Source organism: Betta splendens, chromosome 17, assembly GCF_900634795.4.
Source record: "Betta splendens chromosome 17, fBetSpl5.4, whole genome shotgun sequence".
Lineage (NCBI taxonomy): Eukaryota > Metazoa > Chordata > Actinopteri > Anabantiformes > Osphronemidae > Betta > Betta splendens.
Genome location: NC_040897.2, coordinates 7,391,303 through 7,411,525, shown reverse-complemented (window position 1 = coordinate 7,411,525; position 20,223 = coordinate 7,391,303). Strand labels below are relative to the sequence as shown.

Below are 20,223 nucleotides of genomic sequence, written 5' to 3'. Positions count from 1 at the left end.
CGAAGAGCACGGGCTCAGGTCGACGCGCGGGCGGCGCTCACGTCGTCATAGCGGAGGTTATTTCGACGGCGGGCTTGAAGCAGAACGATGGGGGCGCGAGCAGCTGGGCCATCGGCTGCGGTCGTCTGTGACAACGGAGACGGTAAGTGATGTACAGAAATCGCATTCTGACTCGATGAGAACAGGGAAGACGGTTACCAGGCAACTTACTTCAACTCGGAGGAACTCCGCTCACGGGCGACAGCGACGTATAAACAGAACGCTGTGAAATCCAACAGCAACGTATAATCAGGACATAAACATCATCATTTGTGAATTTGTGTCGAGCGAGACTTTGGTCAGAGCTCTTATGAATCAGAGGAACTCACCTGCAGTCACTCTCCTCCGCTTCTTCCTCCTCTTCCTCACGATATTTTAGGAAATGGAAGAAGTTTTGTCCACTCTATTAATATTTTCTGCACTTACACTAGTTTTTTTGATACTTAGTCTCGTCTGCTCTGGTGCTAAAGTGCATCACAGAAGTGTTGACGTCCGGTATTTCAGTGCTGGTGTTCAGCCCACCTCTCTCTCGCTCTCTCTCTCTCTCTCTCTCTCTCTCCCCCTCTCTCTCTCTTTGTTTGTCTTTATTGCTCTCTTTCCATTAACAGGGCTTTTGCAGTTCACAGTTCATTTGACTTTCTGTGCTTCTCTCTCATTTCTACTGTTTTTCCATCTTCCCCCTCATTTTCATTTTCACACAAACACACACAGCCTTGCGGTGCTATACAATTGGGGCCCCACCATTGACATAATGCCTTCCCTAGCCTCTTACCCTAACCGTAACCATTACAAATAAAACAAGACTTCTAACCTTTGCTCTAATCTGAACCACACCTAAATTCTAACCTTAGCCCTAAAATTATATCTTGACCCTCAAAAAGGCTTTTAAAGTTGTGGGGCCCAGCCAAACGACCCCACAAGTCACCATAGGGCCCCATTTTGATAGAAAAAAAAGTATTTTGGGCCCCACTCCGATGTAACCGGAAGGACACACACACACACACACACACACACACACACACACACACACACACACACACACACACACACACAGGCAGACATTGGTGTGTTTTGTTTTAAGGTCATTCATGGTCCCCAGGGGTTAAATCCTCATAATAATTGGAAATACCAATTCTCCAGTGGTACCTTGAAGTTGATGCTGTTGATCCGTGTGACACTCGCTATGTTTCTTGCTCCACTTGTTAAGTTTATAATTCATTAGATCCAGCTTAATTCAGTGTCATTACCTGCTGTTTCCTCACAGGCAGTCAGTCACTGCAAGCAAATGAAAATCAGGGTAAAATTATTTCAATATGCAAATGATTGCTTTGATTTCAAGTGAGTCACATTAGTCAGCGCCTTGTGTTCCTGTGTTAACCCATGTGAGTCATCAGGTGTTTTTGTGCTTGAGCATTAACCAGAGTAATATTTGCTTCTTCGAGGCAGTGTTTTGGGAAAAGCTCATGAATGAGAAGCAGACATTTTGGGTAATATGTGACATGTAGAGGGAACAGCTGAGCAAATATTTGATTCTGGTATCAGCCAGAGAGAAACCCACAGTATATTTAGAGGCAAATATGAAAGGGGAGCATGGGATTCACAGTTCTTCACAGCCGTAATAAGCCACACATCCCCCCACCTCTGCCTCCCTCTGCGGCGGTGTCTAATTCAATCCCAGCTTTTAATTCCAGTGAGAAAGCTCGGGTGCTTCCCCGGCATGAAAGCGACTTGTTCTCATTTGTGCCTTTATTAACTCAAGCATTAATTGGTCTTTCGTGTCTGACTGACTGAGACGAAACGCTTTGATTGGGACTCCTGCAGCATCCTGCCGGGTCAGCGCTGTCAAGGCTCAAATTTGGGTTCTGTGTCAAACTGAGTCCGAAACTGATTATTGGGGTATTTCTGTCCAACAGACGAACGATGCCGGTGTGTTTCTTCCTTTGGTTTATTCTTTATCTGGCCGCTTCCCTGGAAGGGCTCTATGTTCTTGTGGACAAACCATGGGGCGAAAAAGCACATTTATAGCATAATATGACTCTGTTGGGTGGCAGCCAAAACCTCAAAGCCAAATACTGGCCATTTCAGGACAAACCAACGCATCTACGTGCAGAAACTGAGAATGTTACTTCAGTGTCTGGTCCCGGTTGGATGAAAATGTGCTTTCTGAGACAAAGGAAGGTCTTTCAAATCAAACCCACCACAAAGGAATGAAATCATTCCAGCAATCAAATAAAATGAAGCATTAAAGACGAATGAACACCCGAAGGAAATGAAACGTCTGACTGTTCTATTTGCTCTGGCTCGGCCCCGCTCCGGTCCCTCCATGCATCACAGGCGCCAACACGTGTGCAGCCGCACACGCTCCCTGCTCATATTGAACCCTGCCACCATCTTATTTCCTTGTTTGCACCTTTGATTAATTGCAGCGTGTGAGCAGGAGAAACCTGGGCTTGTTTGTGGGTCTCCAGCATGTTTCCGCAGCTCCTCTGTATGCCGGGCCTGTTGCTCTTTTTGACATTTAATACCCACAGTGTTGGGGGAAACCGCCACATGCGACGGGGGAGGAGGAGGAGGAGGAGGAGGAGGAAGTGCAATATGTCCTCCGTACCAGCGCTTTGTTTGCAGCAGCATATGAACCAATCAAGAAGGTATCAGACAGTGTGATTTGTTAAGCCGGGGCCATTGGAGGCTGCTTTCACTGTGTGTGTGTATGGGGTCAGATATAGTTTATTGTAAACGTGCCGCAGTTGTATAATGAACTACATGTGGAGCCTTAAATCTGCAGGATTTGTCCTCTTGTAGCAAGAAAAAGCAAAGAACTCGGTTTAGACACAGATTGTTTTAACGCTGGCATTTTTACAGCAGCGAATGCTTCTACATCAAACGTGGAGCGCTGAGGATCTCGATCATAGGACAGAGGAGTCCCTTGTGTCTGAGTCTGTCCTGTGTCAGCAGCACGTCTCCACGTCTGTGTCCATAATAGTGGAAGCTGCTGGATTTTGTCACACTGAGCCCACGGTTTCCCAGAAAGTGCAGAAAGTTCTCCCACATAAAAACAAGGCACAAACTAATTGTATTCACTTTTTACACATGAAAAGATGATTTTAAACAAGTCCCATTGGGCATCAAGCCAACTGGACCCACCCATCCCTGTCTGTGTTCTGTATGTCTGCATGTGTATGTCCTTGCATCCCTCAACCTCTGTGTCGGAGCGGTTCATACATTGATTGACAGGTCGACATCAGGCCTCTGCGACGGGTGTGAAGTCTGGCTCAGAAACGTCAGGATGGAACGCAACCACGCGTCTGCACGGCTGATAAGAAATGCTCAAGGTCATAATCAGAATCAACAGCATTGTGAACAAGTGATCCCACCGGGTCAATACCACAATCACCACAATTCCGCTAATTGGTTGACATTATACAGGAAGGATTTATGACCGGTGTGCTTCTAAAACCATTTTGATCTCATCTCATTAATACACTGCAGGAAGCGGCACAAAGGTCAGGGTCATACCTGAATATATATAGTATATATATAATATATATAACCTATATAACACCGTTCAGCAGCTGCACCTCAGTGTGACTCTGTGGTTTCTGCTTCATCTCCTAAATGTACAACAACCAACACTCATGTGTTGATGTGTCTCAAAAGCTGGAGACAAGGCTTTATTTAGAGTTGAGCGCAGTTTACAGACGCACTGGTGGAAGCAGCGTTCACTGACTTCAGCCACTTAGAGGACAAGTATTAACGTCTTCATAAAGTCTGTGTAGCCTCACTCGCTGAATGCGGCTCGCGGCGTAGCAGGCTTTACTGTTGCCATGGACAGTAACACGCCACATGGCAACAACGGGATAAAACAAACAAAATGCTGGCTTTCGCCCCGTGTGAGCGGAGAGATTGGGATGAAGTATCAACTAACCAGAACTAGATGGATACAAAAAAATCACAGTAAGGTACTGTAGAGTAACCAATTAATTGGTTAAAGTGCCTATTCAAATGTTTAATGTAATGGATTTAAATCATTAAATTAGAAAGGTAGAGAAGAGACGAGAAATCAGCAGCTACAATGAGCTCAGACTTAGACTAACTTCACTAAACTCACAGGAACTCACATTTCACAGACACTTGTGTGTTACTGTATTTTCCTTAGTGCAGTGTGAGCTGCGGTGCAGAGTCTGCGCATTGACCCTGTCGGACACTAGGGGGCGCTCCTGTTCCATAATTTCCTTCACTGGAGACATGTAGCTACTGTATACTGTAGCTGGGGCGTAGGGCAGGGTGCGTCATGATGTAACACTCCCCGTGTCTGCACGCCACATTATATTGCCTAGTCCCCATTCCACGGGTTCAGTTTGCATAACGAGCGGGTTCCACTCTCACCTGACAGGGCGTCATGGTCGCCGCCGCTGCCGTGAGCGGCCGGCTCAGAGGTGCTCATCATTATCGGCACCACCCTTACATCTATCTGTGCAGTCATTTCTGCCACAAGTAAGCCGGCCTGCAGTCCTCCCACAGGCTTTGGTCCGGGTAATGGGATCAAACATGAAATAAACCTGTCTCCAGGCGTTTGACACACACACACACATGCACACACAGAGCATCTCCTCGGCCTCATTATGAAAAGGTTTCAGAGTCCTGGGCCTCTAGAATAGAACATCAGCTCCCTTCTCCTGACTGAGGCCCACGAGGTCATAGGTCACATGCGAGATGTTCCCTGGAGATACAGGGCAGAGTCTCTGCTCAGATCTAAAGTGGAGGATGCTGCTGCTGTGTGACTCTAATCAGGAGGCTTTCTGTTAATTGTGTGGACCTTTTTTTTTTTTATTTTGAAACTGCACGAGACGTCTGACGCCAGCGCTTCCAAGCTGCTGGAGGTTGCAGCCGACCCGGTTTACACAGCAAAACCGCACACGTTACGGGGGTCGAGGGCCTCCAGGTTGTCTTAACAAGTACTAATAATAGATCTGGCGAAAGCTCGGTGTGACACGTTTCCCCACATCTGTTTGCATGGGGCTGGAAGAAAAAGAAAGCACGACGGGAAAGTTAATTACGCGACACAAGCGCTGGCGTGAGCACATTTGCATTCAGCGAGTGAACCGTGATCAGACACACCTTCAGGCTCGCACAGGTCACTGACCTGCTGCCGCTGCCGCCGCTCGGGCCGCGTTCGCGTCTCTATTTAACTCTGCCAGACTCTCATTAGCGAACAGACCGTAGCCAAAATCCCAAATATGTTTACAAGATGCAAACGGCAGCAGCAGGATCTGCAGGCGCTGCCGCTCACTCTCAGCCCTCCGTTATCTAATTTGTCTCAGTCCTCTTTGATCATGTCCCCGCTCCATCTCAGCTCATGAAAAACAATTGTCTTTATTCATTTTCTGCCTCCGCTATTCCCTCGTCCTCTCCGCGGCCTTCCTGCGAGAGTTCACTTGGCTGATGCGCCGCGGGCTGGTGAGCGATGTGAACGCGGAGAATTAACAAACACGCCAAAGCCAGTAATTGCTAAATTGCAACAAATGGACCCCATGTGAACCGAGCGAATAAACTGAGAAATCAACAAAGCCTACCCAGACCCAGTTTATCTAAATTCCAATAGTATGCTCAGTAATGGAAAAACACTGTAGAAATGCCATTTCAAATAGACCCCAATGTAATCCCCAGCCCACCGGGGTCCATTTAATCAATGCTACAGACATGAGCATAGAGGAGGAACAGTCTGCAAATGGAAGTGGAGTTCTGAGTCAGCTCACAGGAGATTAAAAAGTAGAGGTGGATGAATAATGGAGGAGGAGAATGGTGGGAAAATTGCAGAATGTGGCGAATCATCAATAACACCTCCTGTGAATAATTCTGAAAGAAAAAGACTTCTGCTGAAAAACTGTCTGTGCTCACTAAAACGGAATTGTTCTTAATTAGTTTTTGCTGTGCGTTGCCTCACTCTCCGGATGAGCGCTCGCTATTCCGCGCGCGCGCTTCCGCTCATTTGAGCTTTAGATTACCTGCGGTCGCGAAATCTCCAGCCGAAATCCCCCATTATGCAAGCGTGTGTAAAATAACTGACAGCTCGCCGCTGATTAGCTGTGAAGTTCGAGGGGGGTGCGGGGGGGGGAGGAGGCGCCGGGGCTCTAACCTGGAGCTGCAGGCTGATGCTGACAGCTTTCACGCGAGAGCAGTCGATGCAGGAGCGGGTTTTTTCGGCGAGAGACGAACACGGATTCGTATTTAAATCAATCAGCCGCGTGCGCGCGTGCGCGCGCGCGCGCTGGCGGGAGTTTGCGAAACGCCCAGCGGTGGCTGCGCCCTGAAGCACCAGCGAACAGCGAGCTCCTTGTCTCAACACAATCATGTATCATTATTTCTCCAATCAGTGGAGCACAACGCCACTCCTGCACCGTTTCATGTCTTGTTGTTGTTGTTGTTGTTGTTGTTGTTGTTGTTGTTATTGTTGTTGTTTTAAACCGAGCTCACGAGGGCTGTGAGCTCCTTATTTTGGCCTTGTTAGCTAGCAGGACCCAGACAGTGACAGATATTCAAATATATGCAGAATTTGGGCTGAGGGCAGAGAAATCTTTGGGCAAAGTGTTTTGCTGATTGTTTTTCCCCTCATTATCTGACAGTGTTTTGCCCCATTAGCTTTGTTTCGACACGAGCAGCTCTTAAGAAAATAGATCATGGACAATCCTCTACTTTTACTGCAATGGCGGCTTTAGGGAGCGTCTGCCATGTGACGCGCCCGGCCGCCACCTGAGCTAGCAAACAAACGGCAGCGACGAAAACGGCGCTAATGCCCACGCGTGAGTGAAACACGCGACGGCTCAAGTACGCGACGCAGCCCGTGGACTGGATCCCACTCTTGCGCCGTTTGTCCGGCGGTGCCTCGGCCCTCGTGCAATCCCCTGCAAACCCCCCTCGTTAAAACACGATGGGTCTTGTGTTCACAGCTACGGCCGTGCTGCAGGTCTGCGGGGCGCGATCGTGGCCAGGTGCTGTAATGCTCTGCAACATTCCTGCCAATGACTCATCCCGATTGAGCCCTTTTAACATTTAAGTTGTAAGCGTTCGCTCCATGTAACATTCATAGGATTCACGCACGCGCCTGAAACGCGGCCTCGGGTTCCGCACATTCTGTGAGCTAAAATATGTATTTTTCCCCCTGAGCCCCGAGAGTTGATTTCTCATGTGCTGCAGGATGGAAAGTCTGGTTCTCGCTCCCTGTCTCTGGGATTTGAGGGTGGGGGTGAAAGGTCGCGGGGGAACCAACACCTGACAGGCAGATGAGCGTGAAGCCAAGGCCCAGCAGGGCCTTTTCAGTCCGTTCCTGCTTTGCCTCTTTTAAAGCGAACATAATGGGACTTGGCGCGAGCTGCACAGCCCATCAGTCAAACTCTCTGCACTGGAGGCCGAAGTTTTAAAACAAGAGCCGGAAGCAACATGGCAGCTGTGTTCGATTGCTTTTTCCACTAATAGGTTAATTTTATTTCCCCCGCACTGCGTATGTATCCTTACTGGGGGAATACAAGAAATGGTGCAAAGCTAAATTTGCTATCAGTTTTGTAAATTTGGTCCTAAGCGCTCTCCTAGGAGCCTCTTAAAAACACACAAACAAGCGAGCTACGAGGGATTCCTAACGATTACGAGGAACGGGCTGGAGTTGCAGAAATCCGCTGCAGCGGTACATTATGTCAGGCTCAAAACGGCTGTGGCGACGCTGCCAACAAGGTCCCTGCCTGTCTTCTTCTTCTTCTTTTTTTTTTGAATATATCTGCTTATAGAGGTTTCAACAGTGGAGGCCGACCCAAGCCTGCTGGGAACTGAACTGTAGTTAATTAGTGCACAAAGCCTGGGGGGACAAAAGGATCTCCGAGGGTGGAGGTGATGGAGGAGTTGCTTGGAAGCGGCGGAGGGTGCGGGTGAAGGGGGTGAGGAGGGGAGCCCAGAGTCTGCAGCACACAGGGACTTTCGGGGGGGGGGGGCCTTGAATGTGTGTGTTCCAGTGGGTGGGTGGGTGGGAGGCGGGGCGGGGGCTGTGGGAGCTGGGGATGAATTAGCGGCGTGAAGGGGAGCCTTGTCTCTGAGCTGGGAGCGACTACCAGCCACCGGCACACGGCGTCTCTGCTGGAGCCCGAGCGGGCCACAAAGGAGCGGGTGGGCCGGGTGGGGGGGGGGGGCTAAAAGGAGACAGTGTGAGACGGAGACTCCGAGAGGTCAACGTGTGACATGAGCTAATGAGGCCGGCCGGCCTGTCGAGACACCGCCGTGAAGATATCACTTTGATAAGTAGCAAACTGTACCTTCTTCCACGACCCCCTCCTCCCTGAGCAGCAGGACTCAGTGTGCGCCGGCCTCTCTTTGTCTGCATGGAGGCTTCTAACGTGGAGCCTTGTCGATGATACAGCTGCTCTGCTGCTTAGATTGTGAATATGATGCACTTCATGGGAAAATCTGTACATCTGCTTTCAGCCATGGTAACTGCAAACAGTGTCAGCCCCGCGGTGGCCGCTGGGCGGCGCTGTCTACCCGCCCTTTCAGCCTCACACGGACGCCAGCGCGCTCCCGGTCCGTTGTGAGGCTGCAGCGGCGGTCAGCGCGGTGTTTGCCCGGTGTTACCTGCTGCGAGGACGGACAACACTGCGGGCTGGTGGCAGCTTCAGCCCGCCGGACAACCACGCAACCAACCAGCGAGCAGCCAGACTCCGGCTCCGCGCCCCCCCTCCTCCTCCCCACAAGCCCCACGTCTTCAGCCGTGTCAAGCTACAGAGCACCATCCGGCAAAAAGCCGGAAGTGTATAGATGCAACTCCACAATAAATGTGCGCTCATTTGACTTGACATTGACTTTGACATTTCAAAGTAAATGTGTAGTGGATTCCATACAGAACTCACAGCTCGGGTCTTGATGTAAAGCACATTGTCAATAAACTGGATGAGTCAAGTGGACGTGACACCAGTGGAAGAAGGGATGAGATCATCTGTTTAACTCACTGCTTGTGATTCATCATAACGTTTAATTGCATGAGTCGGAAAAACACAACACATTTAATTATGGAGTTTAGCTAATCAGGTTTATGGTATCTGTATTATTTACCGACACATTTGCGCACACTATTGTACATAATTGTGGGTCACTCAGCCCTGAGCACGCTAGGAATTATGGGTTTAGTTCAGAGGAGTTGTTTGTCAGTTTATAGTTCTGTGTTTAGCTGGTGTTATGTGTTATTAGTGGTTGTGATTGGTGTGTTTTATGACATTTTATGTGCAGAAAAGTGATCAGAGATACCGATGCATTGTAAAGATAGCTAGTAATGACACAACACGGTTACTTTTTCAAGCTAGCTTATGTCGGGTGGTGCTCGCGCTGTGTGGTGTATGGTGCGCGAGCATTTCCTCTTTGATTGACGGCCTTTAGGCATTATGTTAGCATAACTGTCCTTTTAGCCAGTCTAGCTCTGTTAGAACCTGCGAGTGGCAGCCCAGGACCGTTCCGGTATGTACGGTTTGCTGATATTAGCCAAATGAGCAAAGCGATGACTTACACACAGCTATTAAGTTATTACAAAGTAAAGTATGGAAAACCATCAATATTGATCAATGCCTTTATTTAAACCTGTACATGTAATGCAACAAGCCAACATTGTGCTATTATTTTGAAAATCTCGACAGGAAACGGGGCATTTGACGCGTGTGTCTTGACGGTGCGTGAGCCTCGAGCCCCTTCTGTGCCTCTGTCCCAGTGTTGCCATTCCGACGCACGTCTCTCGTGGAGGAGCAACAGCTACGCGGAGCTGGCGCGAGCGGACTACACGGGCTTGTCCGCGGTGCCGAGGGGCTCGATCCTCCGCTGCAGCCGACAGATGCGCCCCTGGACGGAGGTTCGGCGTCGGTGAAGTCGCGCGACGGGCATGAGCCTGAGACGGGGCGCAGCGTAAGCGCGGCTGTGGCATCGCGTCCGCTACTCGGGGGGGTGGAGGAAATAACGGGAGCTCGGCGAATGCAACGCACACGGGGGCTGCGTTATTGCCACTCGTCGGAGGATTTGGACGGAACCGGGCGCCGAGGGAGCCCGTCTCAGCGGAAGACATGAGAAGAGGGAGAGGAACACAAAGCTCGGCTGCGCTGCTCCGTGTCTGAGTCTCCATCCATCACACCTTTCTTCATGTTGCAAGCGCCTGGTTTATGACAATGGATTACTTGCTGTGGGTGTGCAGCCTCGTTGTGCCCGTGGTGCTGGCGGTGGAAGGTACGTGGCCGCATATTCGATGATTCCATCGCTACTTTTTGTCTCCCGCGGGGAAACAATGGGCTGATCGCAAGCAGAATCCGTATTTTCTGAAAAGCACATTTTGTCAGCGGGGGGGGGGGGGGCTATTATTAACAAGAGGTCCGCGTTCATTCTAAATCACCCCTGTGCGTTGTTGGTATATTGAAATTAACTGGGCAATCAAGGCTGTGTTCGTGTTGGCTTAATTACAGTTGTTAATAAAACGCGGAGCGGCTCTGTTGAACAGGCAATTGCCTTGAGTATCAATTTGCTCCGTTGATTTGAATCCCCGTCCACACGCAGCACGCCCCGTTCCCTGTGTTCCCCTGCATGTGATGACATCCCAGTGTTTCCATTGCGGCTTGAGGACTGGCCTGTTGCCATTGTCCCCGGTGTTGTTGTCACACCCACCGGCGGAGTGAGGATGCCCACCTGCCCCACCTTCTCTTCCCACAGCACCGGGGGAGGTTACACTTCCACGCCCCCCCCCCCCCCCTCCCCACTGTAAACCGTAAAACAGAAATGCACGCCTCGTCACATTATGCGTGTCATAGCACCAATCAGTGCTGGGGGGGCTTAACCACAGACAGGCCGATCAATCCCAGCTCCTGAAGCACCACTGGGACGCGAATGTGAAACATATTTGACGACAAGTGTGAATTAATTAAAGGTCAGCGGCTTAACAAGTGTGTGGCGCAGCCCCCGAGGGGAGCGCGGCTCCGGGGGAGAGGCCCACCCTCTCCTTTTGGCTGCTCCCACCCATCGCTGAGCCGTGGCCACCGTTCTGCGCCTCTCGTTCCTCGGTCCAATCTGGCGCCCCTGGACCGTGGCCAGGCCCCCGATCCCCCATCAATTCTGGTGTCAGCGAGTAAATCAATGCAGCGGCTGCAGCCCTCCAGGTCCCCACGGGCTCGCGCAGCCAGATGATCAGCCCCATTTCCCCAACGTGGCCGCTAAGTGTTACTCAAAGCGCAGGGGTTAACTACTGTTTGTCCTCTGAGGATAAACACCAAGGGCACATCACGGCGTGGGTTTAAATGAGGGGCGTGGAGGGGAGGCTTGTTTTTTTCCCCTTAGCGAGTTCCACGCCATTATTTAGCTGCTTAGTCAACACATGGCGAGGAGCGTCTCCACGTCGGCGGCCGTTTGCGCACGGATGGAGCTGGAGCCGCAACTTAAAGCGCGCCTGTTTACCGAAGCTCCGCCGACGACTTCGCACCAACGCGCTGCAGTAAAAGCCTCAGCAGCCGTGACACTTTTATGCCGTAATACTCTACTTACAGTCAGCGTTTACTGTCCCCTCCTTTTCAAGGCTCATAAACGGGACGCACGAGCGCCCACCAGGCGTTTTTTTTTTTTTTTTTTTTGTTAAACAGGCGTCAGGGAACGGCCCGCTTTCATCCTCCTACCGGAGAGCGTCATTTGCATTTTGCTCCTTTTTCCAGCACGTCAGAAAGTTAAAACGAATCGTTACGTATTGACCCGTAAAAGCTGATGCAAGCAGCTCCGCAGAGGGATTGAATGAGGTCGGGTTGGCTCGAACTGAGCATCACAGCCCACAGAACCCCCGGCTCAGAGGTCACGTCACACCTGAGCGTCCCGTCCCTTCCGCGCGTGCGGCTCCGGCGAGGCCTCTCCTCCACGCTGCAGCCGCTCTCACGGAGTGAATAAAACGCGCGCGAGCGAGCTCCCACGGCGCGTTGCGAACGCGGAGTTGCCGGGCGAAGCGTTCACGATGCCGTGAAGTTCCCACTGCAGCACTGTGGTTCATCACCCCGGGGGCAGAACGGCCGCTCTGCTGCTGCTGCTGCTGCTGCTGCAGCTTTACGGGTGAGGGGGAGTTTTCTGCATTTGACTTATGGCGGCGAGAGAATCTCCAGAGGTGTTGTAAATTCAGCAGCAACGAGGGAGGAGCGTGGAACAAATGGGATCTGTTCTCTGGAATCCACGTGAACACGCTTTGCTCGCGAGAGCGCAGTTCTATATCGTTCTGCTGGCTAATTATTCTTTAAAAGTGCCGTGGAGAAATTCTGCTGGTGGAGATTGAGGGCGAGGACGTGACGCACCGCGTGGACCGGAGCGTCAGTCCGGGTCTGGGTCTCTCTCTCTCTCTCTCTCTCTCTCTCTCTCTCTCTCCCCCCCCCTCGTTGCCGTGGGGCGGCGCAGCGGATCGGACGCCCGGGAGACGCCCGCATCCCGTCCAGGAGCCCCCTCAGTCCGCCGGGTGCAGCCGAGCAGAGACAACAGCCGCTGATGCGGCTGATTAGTTCCTCGTCTCCGGCTCGAGCCACGCTAATCAGCACAACAACCTTGTTCACCGTTGTAGATTTGGGGCTCGACAACTGAACTTATTAATTGCTGTCACATCGTCCTCGCGCACGCAGATGCAAGACTCCGATTCCTTTGATGAGCTTTTGTGTTTAAGGCGTGCCAGAGAGTGTACACTTTATTTGTGCATAAATATGACTTATTTAAATATGACCTAGAGGTAGATGAGGCTTCCATCGTCAACAGATATGGAAGCAGCCACTTTACCTTTTAAAATTCACAGGTTTTTACTTTATTCATATTCATCAGTTTATTCCAACCTACTAGAGCACTTGTTATTTCCCAAAAGGCTGTTACTTGCATGTAACAGAACAATAGTTGAAGCTCCAAATTGCATGACTTAAATATCCTCTCTCTATTAGGAGTTGATAGAATGACTGATGATTAATTAGCGTTTAATGGATCATCACTTAATAAGAGTTCATTAAATGTATCTATCTGCTACTTAAAAACTGGAATGCCGAATGTTCTCCAGAAAAGGAAGAAATCGGTTTGTTACCGATGACCTGTTGGCGATTTGATCATTAAATGGGAGCAACAGGACCCCGTGACGCTTTAATCATGCATCAGGCCGTGCTGTGCTTACATATCACTTAGCACTTGGGGAAATTTGCTAAAGCCTTTAATTTATTGCTGACGCTGCTGCTGCAGACGTGAAGCTATGTCGTTAGCTTAGCATTGGTGGGAGGCCGGTGGTTGGATGGAAACGAAGCGAGCTCGGCTCTGGGAGTAGGATGATGCATCATCATCATCATCATCATGTCTGAACCCCACTGTAAAAGGGGTCGATTTAATGAGTGAGACGCAGCTGCAGACAAAGATCCTCTGAACCATTTTCAACCAACCAATGTTTAATATGACCTCAGACTCAGACAAGCCTGTTACAAAGGAACTAAGGCCTGGGAAGCGTAGATGAGACATGAAAAGCTAAAACAAGGACAGACTGCCGCTGTTCTAATCCGACCAGTGCCTGTTGGTCACATTGAGTCGTGACTCTCCATAGCACGCAGACGTAATCTGTCCTGTTATGTGTTCAGATCGCCTTTAATTCGTCCGCTGAAGGGAATAAAGCCGTTGTGGTTTCCTAATGAACAGGCTGTAAACGCCGCCCATAGCTCTAGCTGAGCAGCTACAGATGGACCATTGATCTGCTCACAACTTCAAGGACACCGCGTGCCGGCGCCGCCGTCTCCAGCCTTTAAAGCGCGCGTCGGCCGCTGTCGCCCTCGCGGGGCCCGTGCGTTTGTTTACCGCCTCACGCCCTCTGCGCGACGCGGCTTTGAGTGACTCGGGAGCAAATGGTGCACAGCAGGCGGCGTGTCAGCGAGGCCGCCGCCGCGGAGGCGTAATTGCGCGCTAACGGGCGGCGGAACAATGGGAGCCGCCGCGGCTGCGCGTCCACGGCGGGTCGGGTCGCTCCGCGTCGTAATGAACTCGCTGGATCAGCGCTCGCGCAACAGCTGACTGACACCCTGACACGGAGGACGCTCATTGATCCCGGCGCCTCGCGCCTCCTCGCGCAGTCGTAAACAGCGATGGGAAGAAAACAAAGCTCAGATCAGCTGTTAACGCGGATCTGTCAGGTGCTGGTTGAAAGGATGATGGCATTATTTAGGGCTCTGCCAGATGTTTTTGTTGGGGGGGTTAAACCCTCCCTCCCTCCTAAACATAATGTATATTTAATTTCCCTGTGCTTGTGTGACCTCTGAGCAGGTGACAGCTAATAGAGTATTCCCCACTGGCGGCATCTTGGAGGATGCTTTGTTCTTATTCCCACAAATGAATATTGAAAGAGTGACACGCACGCACGCACACACACGCACACACACACACACACACACACACACACACACACACACACACACACACAAAGCCCTAATTAGGCGGCATCAGAGAGATGCCATGATTGTCAGCGCTTTCAGAATGTGAGTGCATGTGGGCGGAGGTTATGAAATGGAAGGAGCGGAAGTTTTACCTGAATCCTTTGTGGAGCAGAGGGAACGTGTGTGTGGTCTTTAATGTTGCGCAATGATTATGATTGTTGCCCCCCCCCCCTCCTCACACCATTTAATTCACCTTCCTCCCACTCGCTCTCTCGCAGATACGCTCATGGACAGTCGGTGGGCAACCACAGAGCTGGCGTGGACCACGTTCCCAGAGAGTGGGGTGAGTTGGTTTGTCTCTGTTCCGTTTGTTTCCTGCTCCCGTGTTGTTGTTTTTTTTCTACTTTAACGACATTTGTTCCATTTGCTTGTTAATAGAGCCCAGTTTGCCTTGAACAACACACCTCCTACTGTTTTATATCTTTGTTTTTGCAGTGTGTGTTTGTTTTCTTGGATAGTTTAAGAAAAAGAAAAGGCGAATGAGGAGCACAAAATTTGACACCGTGTGGAAAAACGAAGGGCTTTTCATAGTTTAGATGTGAAACGCTTGACGAGCTGCACAGACTTTGAGCATATTGTGCTTTAAACAAATGAGCAAACACCAAATCCCCACAGTGTGCAGGGACTATTAGGTAGGCTGTACCTTAAAGTCTCCCCAGGATGGAGGCCCAGATAATTGAAAGCGTGTGTGTGTATCTTTTATAATATGGGCCCATGAGTGCATTACAGGCAGGAATTAAGGTTTTTAGTTGATACCTCCTGTAGGAATGGTGAGAAAATAAAACAACATGAGTTTGACCCCGGGGCTAACAGCCTGACAGACCTCCCCCACTCCCGGCCGGTGTAATTTGTCTTCGCTACGTGAGCGCAAAGTCAGTCAATGGAAATGGTGGGTTTCCATGGCAACGGCCGTCGTCAGCCCCTGCTCTTTCCTTTGCCCACAAGGGCTGGCTGTGAATGTCCTAGCCTCCATGAAGTCATATGTCAGGCCTGGTGAGGCAGCCCCTCTCCTCACTTCTGACAAGCCCATACGTTCAGGGGCCGGCAATTATCATATTTGTCAGGTAGTGCATCAACGTGTTGCTGGTGATTTACGACGTCTAATGCTGACTCTTGGGCTCATCGTTTGGGAATAAATTGCACAGGAGCTCGGAGACGTGAGATGAGTTATGCATTATTTTGGTCCAGTTGAAATAATCAATTCCTGGGAAGCTCATTTGTTATGGAAACGAAGCATCCAGTCCAGGGAGGGGAAAAACAAAAAAGATTGACTTATCACAAGGTTATTTCCTAATGGACTACGTTTATTGACCGATGAAGTCGTTTCTCATTTGTAATGTTTGGTACCACATACATAAAAGCGGCGTTACCAACATATGAGGCCGCTTGGGTCAAACATTTGCGAACACTGACAGAAGTCAGTTGGCGATGACGTGCATGATGTCGGGAGACATCTGTTCATGTGGTACATTAACCACAACAGATGCAAATGTGTGCCCTGAGGCTGGATGTGTAGGCATGAGAAGATGTACAGGCCTATATATATAATATGCATAACCTGAAGGGCTGCTGGAGTGCAATCAAACTGACAGGACTGCATTTAGATGGCCACTTTAATAAATAACTCACTGTTTGCTTTATAGATATATGGGAAATCCTTCCGTTTAAAATATGCAGCTTCACACTCCGTCTCTGTTAGCACTGATAACTAATCTATATCTTATGGACATATCTCCACTTGAGGCTGTTTCGGTAGCAGCGTGTCTGCAGGTTTCTAATAGCAGCCGCGGGGAGTCCTAGCCAACACACCTGTAATGATCCCATCGACAAGGCTCCGTTTAACCGAACGGAAGCAGGCGCTCAGTCTGGCGGTGGACGGAAAGCGAAGCGCGTGAAGTGTGTTTTAATGGGAATAAAATGTTTGGTTTTAATGGTCCAGTAATGACTGGAGTTCTCTAAATGATTCATGCAATTAGAAGCGTTTTAGCTGCAAATTGTTCCTTGTAGACCGTGTGTGTGTGTGTGTGTGTGTGTGTGTGTGTGTGTGTGTGTGTGTGCGTGTTTACATCTGACGTCACCTCACTGTTTAAAATGCCTTTATTTTTTTTAATGTTTTGCATTAGGATGTATTTACCAGTACTCAGTATTAATTAACAGCATTTTCTGCTGAAGCTCAGTTGTTGCCAAGTGAAGAACAGAAGTGTTGCCACATTAGGAGACACATTAGTTGATAATCTCATTTTGAAGGCGTTTCGTTGCCCTAATCGGCCACCTCGCCCTGACGTTGTGTCTTACGTCCACAGTGGGAGGAGGTTAGCGGCTATGACGACTCCATGAGCCCGATCAGAACCTACCAGGTGTGTAATGTGCGCCAGCCCAACCAGAACAACTGGCTGAGGACCGACTTTATTCCCCGCAAGGGCGTGCTGCGCGTCTACGTGGAGCTCAAGTTCTCCGTCCGCGACTGCGCCAGCATCCCCAACATCCCCGGCTCCTGCAAGGAGACCTTCAACCTCTTTTACTACGAGTCGGACGGGGACACGGCCACGGACAGCAGCCCCCTGTGGAGGGAGAACCCGTACGTGAAGGTGGACACCATCGCCCCGGACGAGAGCTTCTCGCTGCTGGAGGCGGGCCGCATCAACACCAAGGTGCGCAGCTTCGGGCCCCTCTCCAAGGCGGGCTTCTACCTGGCCTTCCAGGACCTGGGCGCCTGCATGTCGCTCATCTCCGTCAGGGTCTTCTTCAAGAAGTGCTCCACCACCATTGCCAACTACGCCGTCTTCCCCGAGACCGCCACGGGGGCGGAGGCCACGTCCTTAGTCATCGCCCCGGGCGCCTGCGTGAGCAACGCCATGGAGGTGTCCGTCCCTCTCAAGCTCTACTGCAACGGGGACGGCGAGTGGATGGTGCCCGTGGGCTCGTGCACCTGCGTCGCCGGATTCGAACCCTCCGCCGACGGCACCCAGTGCCAGGGTACGCGTGTTTACCAGACATTTGGACTTTTATTTAACCAAACCTCCTTTATATGCTCAGTGCAGGCCACCTCAGTATGTGCCCTGTTCTCTGCATTTATTGTGTGGCTCCTGAAAGGGGGTGAAGGAGGGTGGAGGAGACCATGAATTAATGAGGTGTTGCAGAGAGGAGCAGCATACAAATATTGTGTGAGCAGGACAGAAGGGAGAGGAAGATAGCAGGAAGGCACAAAACAGAGAGCCGATAGATTTTCTGGGGGGGAGAAAGCTGATAATAGAAAGGAAAGGCGCTCGCTCGACATCCAGAGAGGAGCGATATTAACGGAGAAAGAGGGAGAGTGTGAGTTACAGTAAGAGGTGTGAATCACCAAAGATGGGACGGAAACAGCAGCCAAAAAATGAAGAATGAACCGGGAGGAGAGGGCTCCAGGAAGTCAAAGGCGGACAAGCAAATCCGCCTCTCACCTGAGTGAGAGAAATAGTGCCGAACACGCGCCGGAGAGCTCATTCGTTGCCATTTGGCGGCTCAAGGTTAAACGCTTGCTGCCAACGCCTGATAAAAAGCTCTCCAGGGCCTCAGCCAGCGGCCGCGACGAGGAAGTGTAATTTCCTCCGCGGCCTCCCGTTAGTTAATCTACAGGCGGCCGCGCTCATTAACACCGTTCAGACCGACGTGAGCCAACGCCGCCGCGCGCGCATTAATCACGCAGACGTTTCATTTCTTAGCGCGGTCGCGGGCGGCGAGCGAGCGAGCGAGAGAGAGAGGGAGAGGGGGGGGGGACAATGGAGGGAGAAGATGGGGACGTTGGCGCATCCGAAACAGAGGGACGGTCGTATCCTCCCAAAGAGGTTAATAGACTGAGGGAAAACACCGGCGTGGTTCAGCAGCGCCTCTCACAAAGGGAGCGAGCGAGCGCGAGCACAATGACGGCGCGGCGCGAAACAGAAGGGGAATAAATGAGAGCGAGCCGAGCTTAAAGGTGTCCGTGAGTTAGTTATTCCGGGACAAATAAAGCGGCCCCGTCTTATCTTTGTCTTTTTACGGCGGAGACAATGCCGATTTGCCTGAACGCGGGAACGAGGGCGGAACTTCAGGCGGAAAGAGCACTTAGCCCGACTAGTTAATCACGCGCTCTCTCTCTCTCTCGCTCTCTCTCTCTCTCTCTCGCTCTCTCTCTCTCTCTCTCTCTCCCCGGTTTACGAGCCCTCACGCTGACAGGACAGATGTCTGCCAGACACCCGCGCTTTTGCGCCGCGCGCTCGGAATGTGGGAAACAGTAAAAGCGCGCGGCTCTGGAGGCTGATACATCCAGACCTTTTGCTGCTAATCCCCTTTATCTGAAGCCTCCTTTAGTCTCGGCTTATGCTGGTTTATCCTTAAGACTCGGTACCAGCCAACCTTCAGCGTTACACTGTGGAATTCAAATGAGCCGCTCGGACGCGTCGTGCGGATCAGCGCACTTTGTATATTTCTGTCGGCTGCCGCGCGTCCAGTTGATGTCCCGCTATTTGAATTGATTTATTAGCTTATTATGGAGCTGCTCTGCATGCATGTGGGGGCTTTGTTTGTATTCAGCCGTGCGGCGTGATCGAACGGGCGCTGATTGATGGGTTTAGGGTGGATCCTTTTTCTCAGGCGCGCTCTCCATCCCTGTTTGTCTGACAACAGCAATCTCCTGTCAACAGTCTATCTCCATCTTTATCCTCCCTTTTCCCCCGCTCCTCGACACGAAACTTCGCCGTCAGCCCGCGAGCCTCCTTTTTTGGAGAGATTAATGTCACCTGGTGGAGGCAGCGGAAACGCGCAAGCAGATGCAAATGTGGAGATAAGCGCTCGGCGCCTCGCGTCTTCTCTGTCGCCTTATTGTCTCCTTGTGTCTCGTGCAGCCTGCGTCCCTGGCACCTTCAAACCCAAGTTCGGGGAGGGCTCCTGCGCCCTGTGCCCGAGCAACAGCCGCACCAGCGCGCGCGGCGCCAACATCTGCCCGTGCCAGAACGGCTTCCACCGGGCCGACAGCGACCCGCCCGACTCCGCCTGCACCAGTAAGTCACCAGTAAGCCACCAGTAAGCCCGCGTTCCAGAGCCGGCGTCGCCAGAAGCAGTTTTCAGTTGCACACAATAGATCTGTTACATGCTCTTCCATCTCTTACCTGTTTTGAATCTCCAACACGCTGAGAATCTGGACCTAAATGAGCTGCAGCCGATTGACGGATTCACGGACGAAGCCGTGTTTGTTTGTATACGCTGAAACCAAGTCTGCCTGCGTTGGTTGAAACACTGACAGCGTCTTCCAGAATGTTCCCAGACTTTACAATGATGTGTTGCAGATGGCGGCGATGGAAATTACCCTCGCTGGCGAAACACGCAGACGCTGCGGCCACACATAAATCCCCCCAAAAACGCTTTCATCATCTTTCGAGAAATATCAACAGATGTAGCGGCGCTTTAGATTTTATTTACTCGTCTGAAGCCCAAATAAAACTTTCGGTTTCAGCTTCGCAGCCGAGCAGCGCTGTTTGTGGGTTCAATGCGCTGATGGAGACCCCCCCCCCCCCCTCCCCCGGGCCTTGAGCTGCGCTAAGTGACACGCGGGTCTGTGGAGCTGACGTGGACACGAGCACCACCTCCGACCCAACATGCAAACGCGCGGGGGCCCCGACAGCTCCGGCGGCGGCTCGGGCCTCGGCGCCTTCGAGACGGGTGTCCAATTAGAAGAGGCTTCACTCTCAATTAG

At 51.1% G+C, this 20,223-nt stretch overlaps 1 protein-coding gene across 3 annotated transcripts in view; it reads left to right on the top strand.

Moving 5' to 3' along the window:
- Nucleotides 1–2: 2 nt before the first annotated feature.
- The window catches only part of ephb3a (eph receptor B3a), a 33,286-nt gene continuing 13,065 nt past the window's right edge, over nt 3–20,223 (top strand). Inside the window, exons 1-4 of one of the 3 annotated variants that reach the window (XM_055503728.1) lie at nt 3–142; nt 14,732–14,796; nt 16,817–17,489; nt 19,376–19,531. In XM_055503728.1, the coding sequence (XP_055359703.1) occupies nt 88–142; nt 14,732–14,796; nt 16,817–17,489; nt 19,376–19,531 (949 nt within the window). In that variant the 5' untranslated portion in view covers nt 3–87. Of the gene's footprint in view, nt 143–9,734; nt 10,282–14,731; nt 14,797–16,816; nt 17,490–19,375; nt 19,532–20,223 lie in introns of those variants that run through there. The other 2 variants (XM_041068126.2, XM_029131475.3) reach the window with 2 other exon arrangements.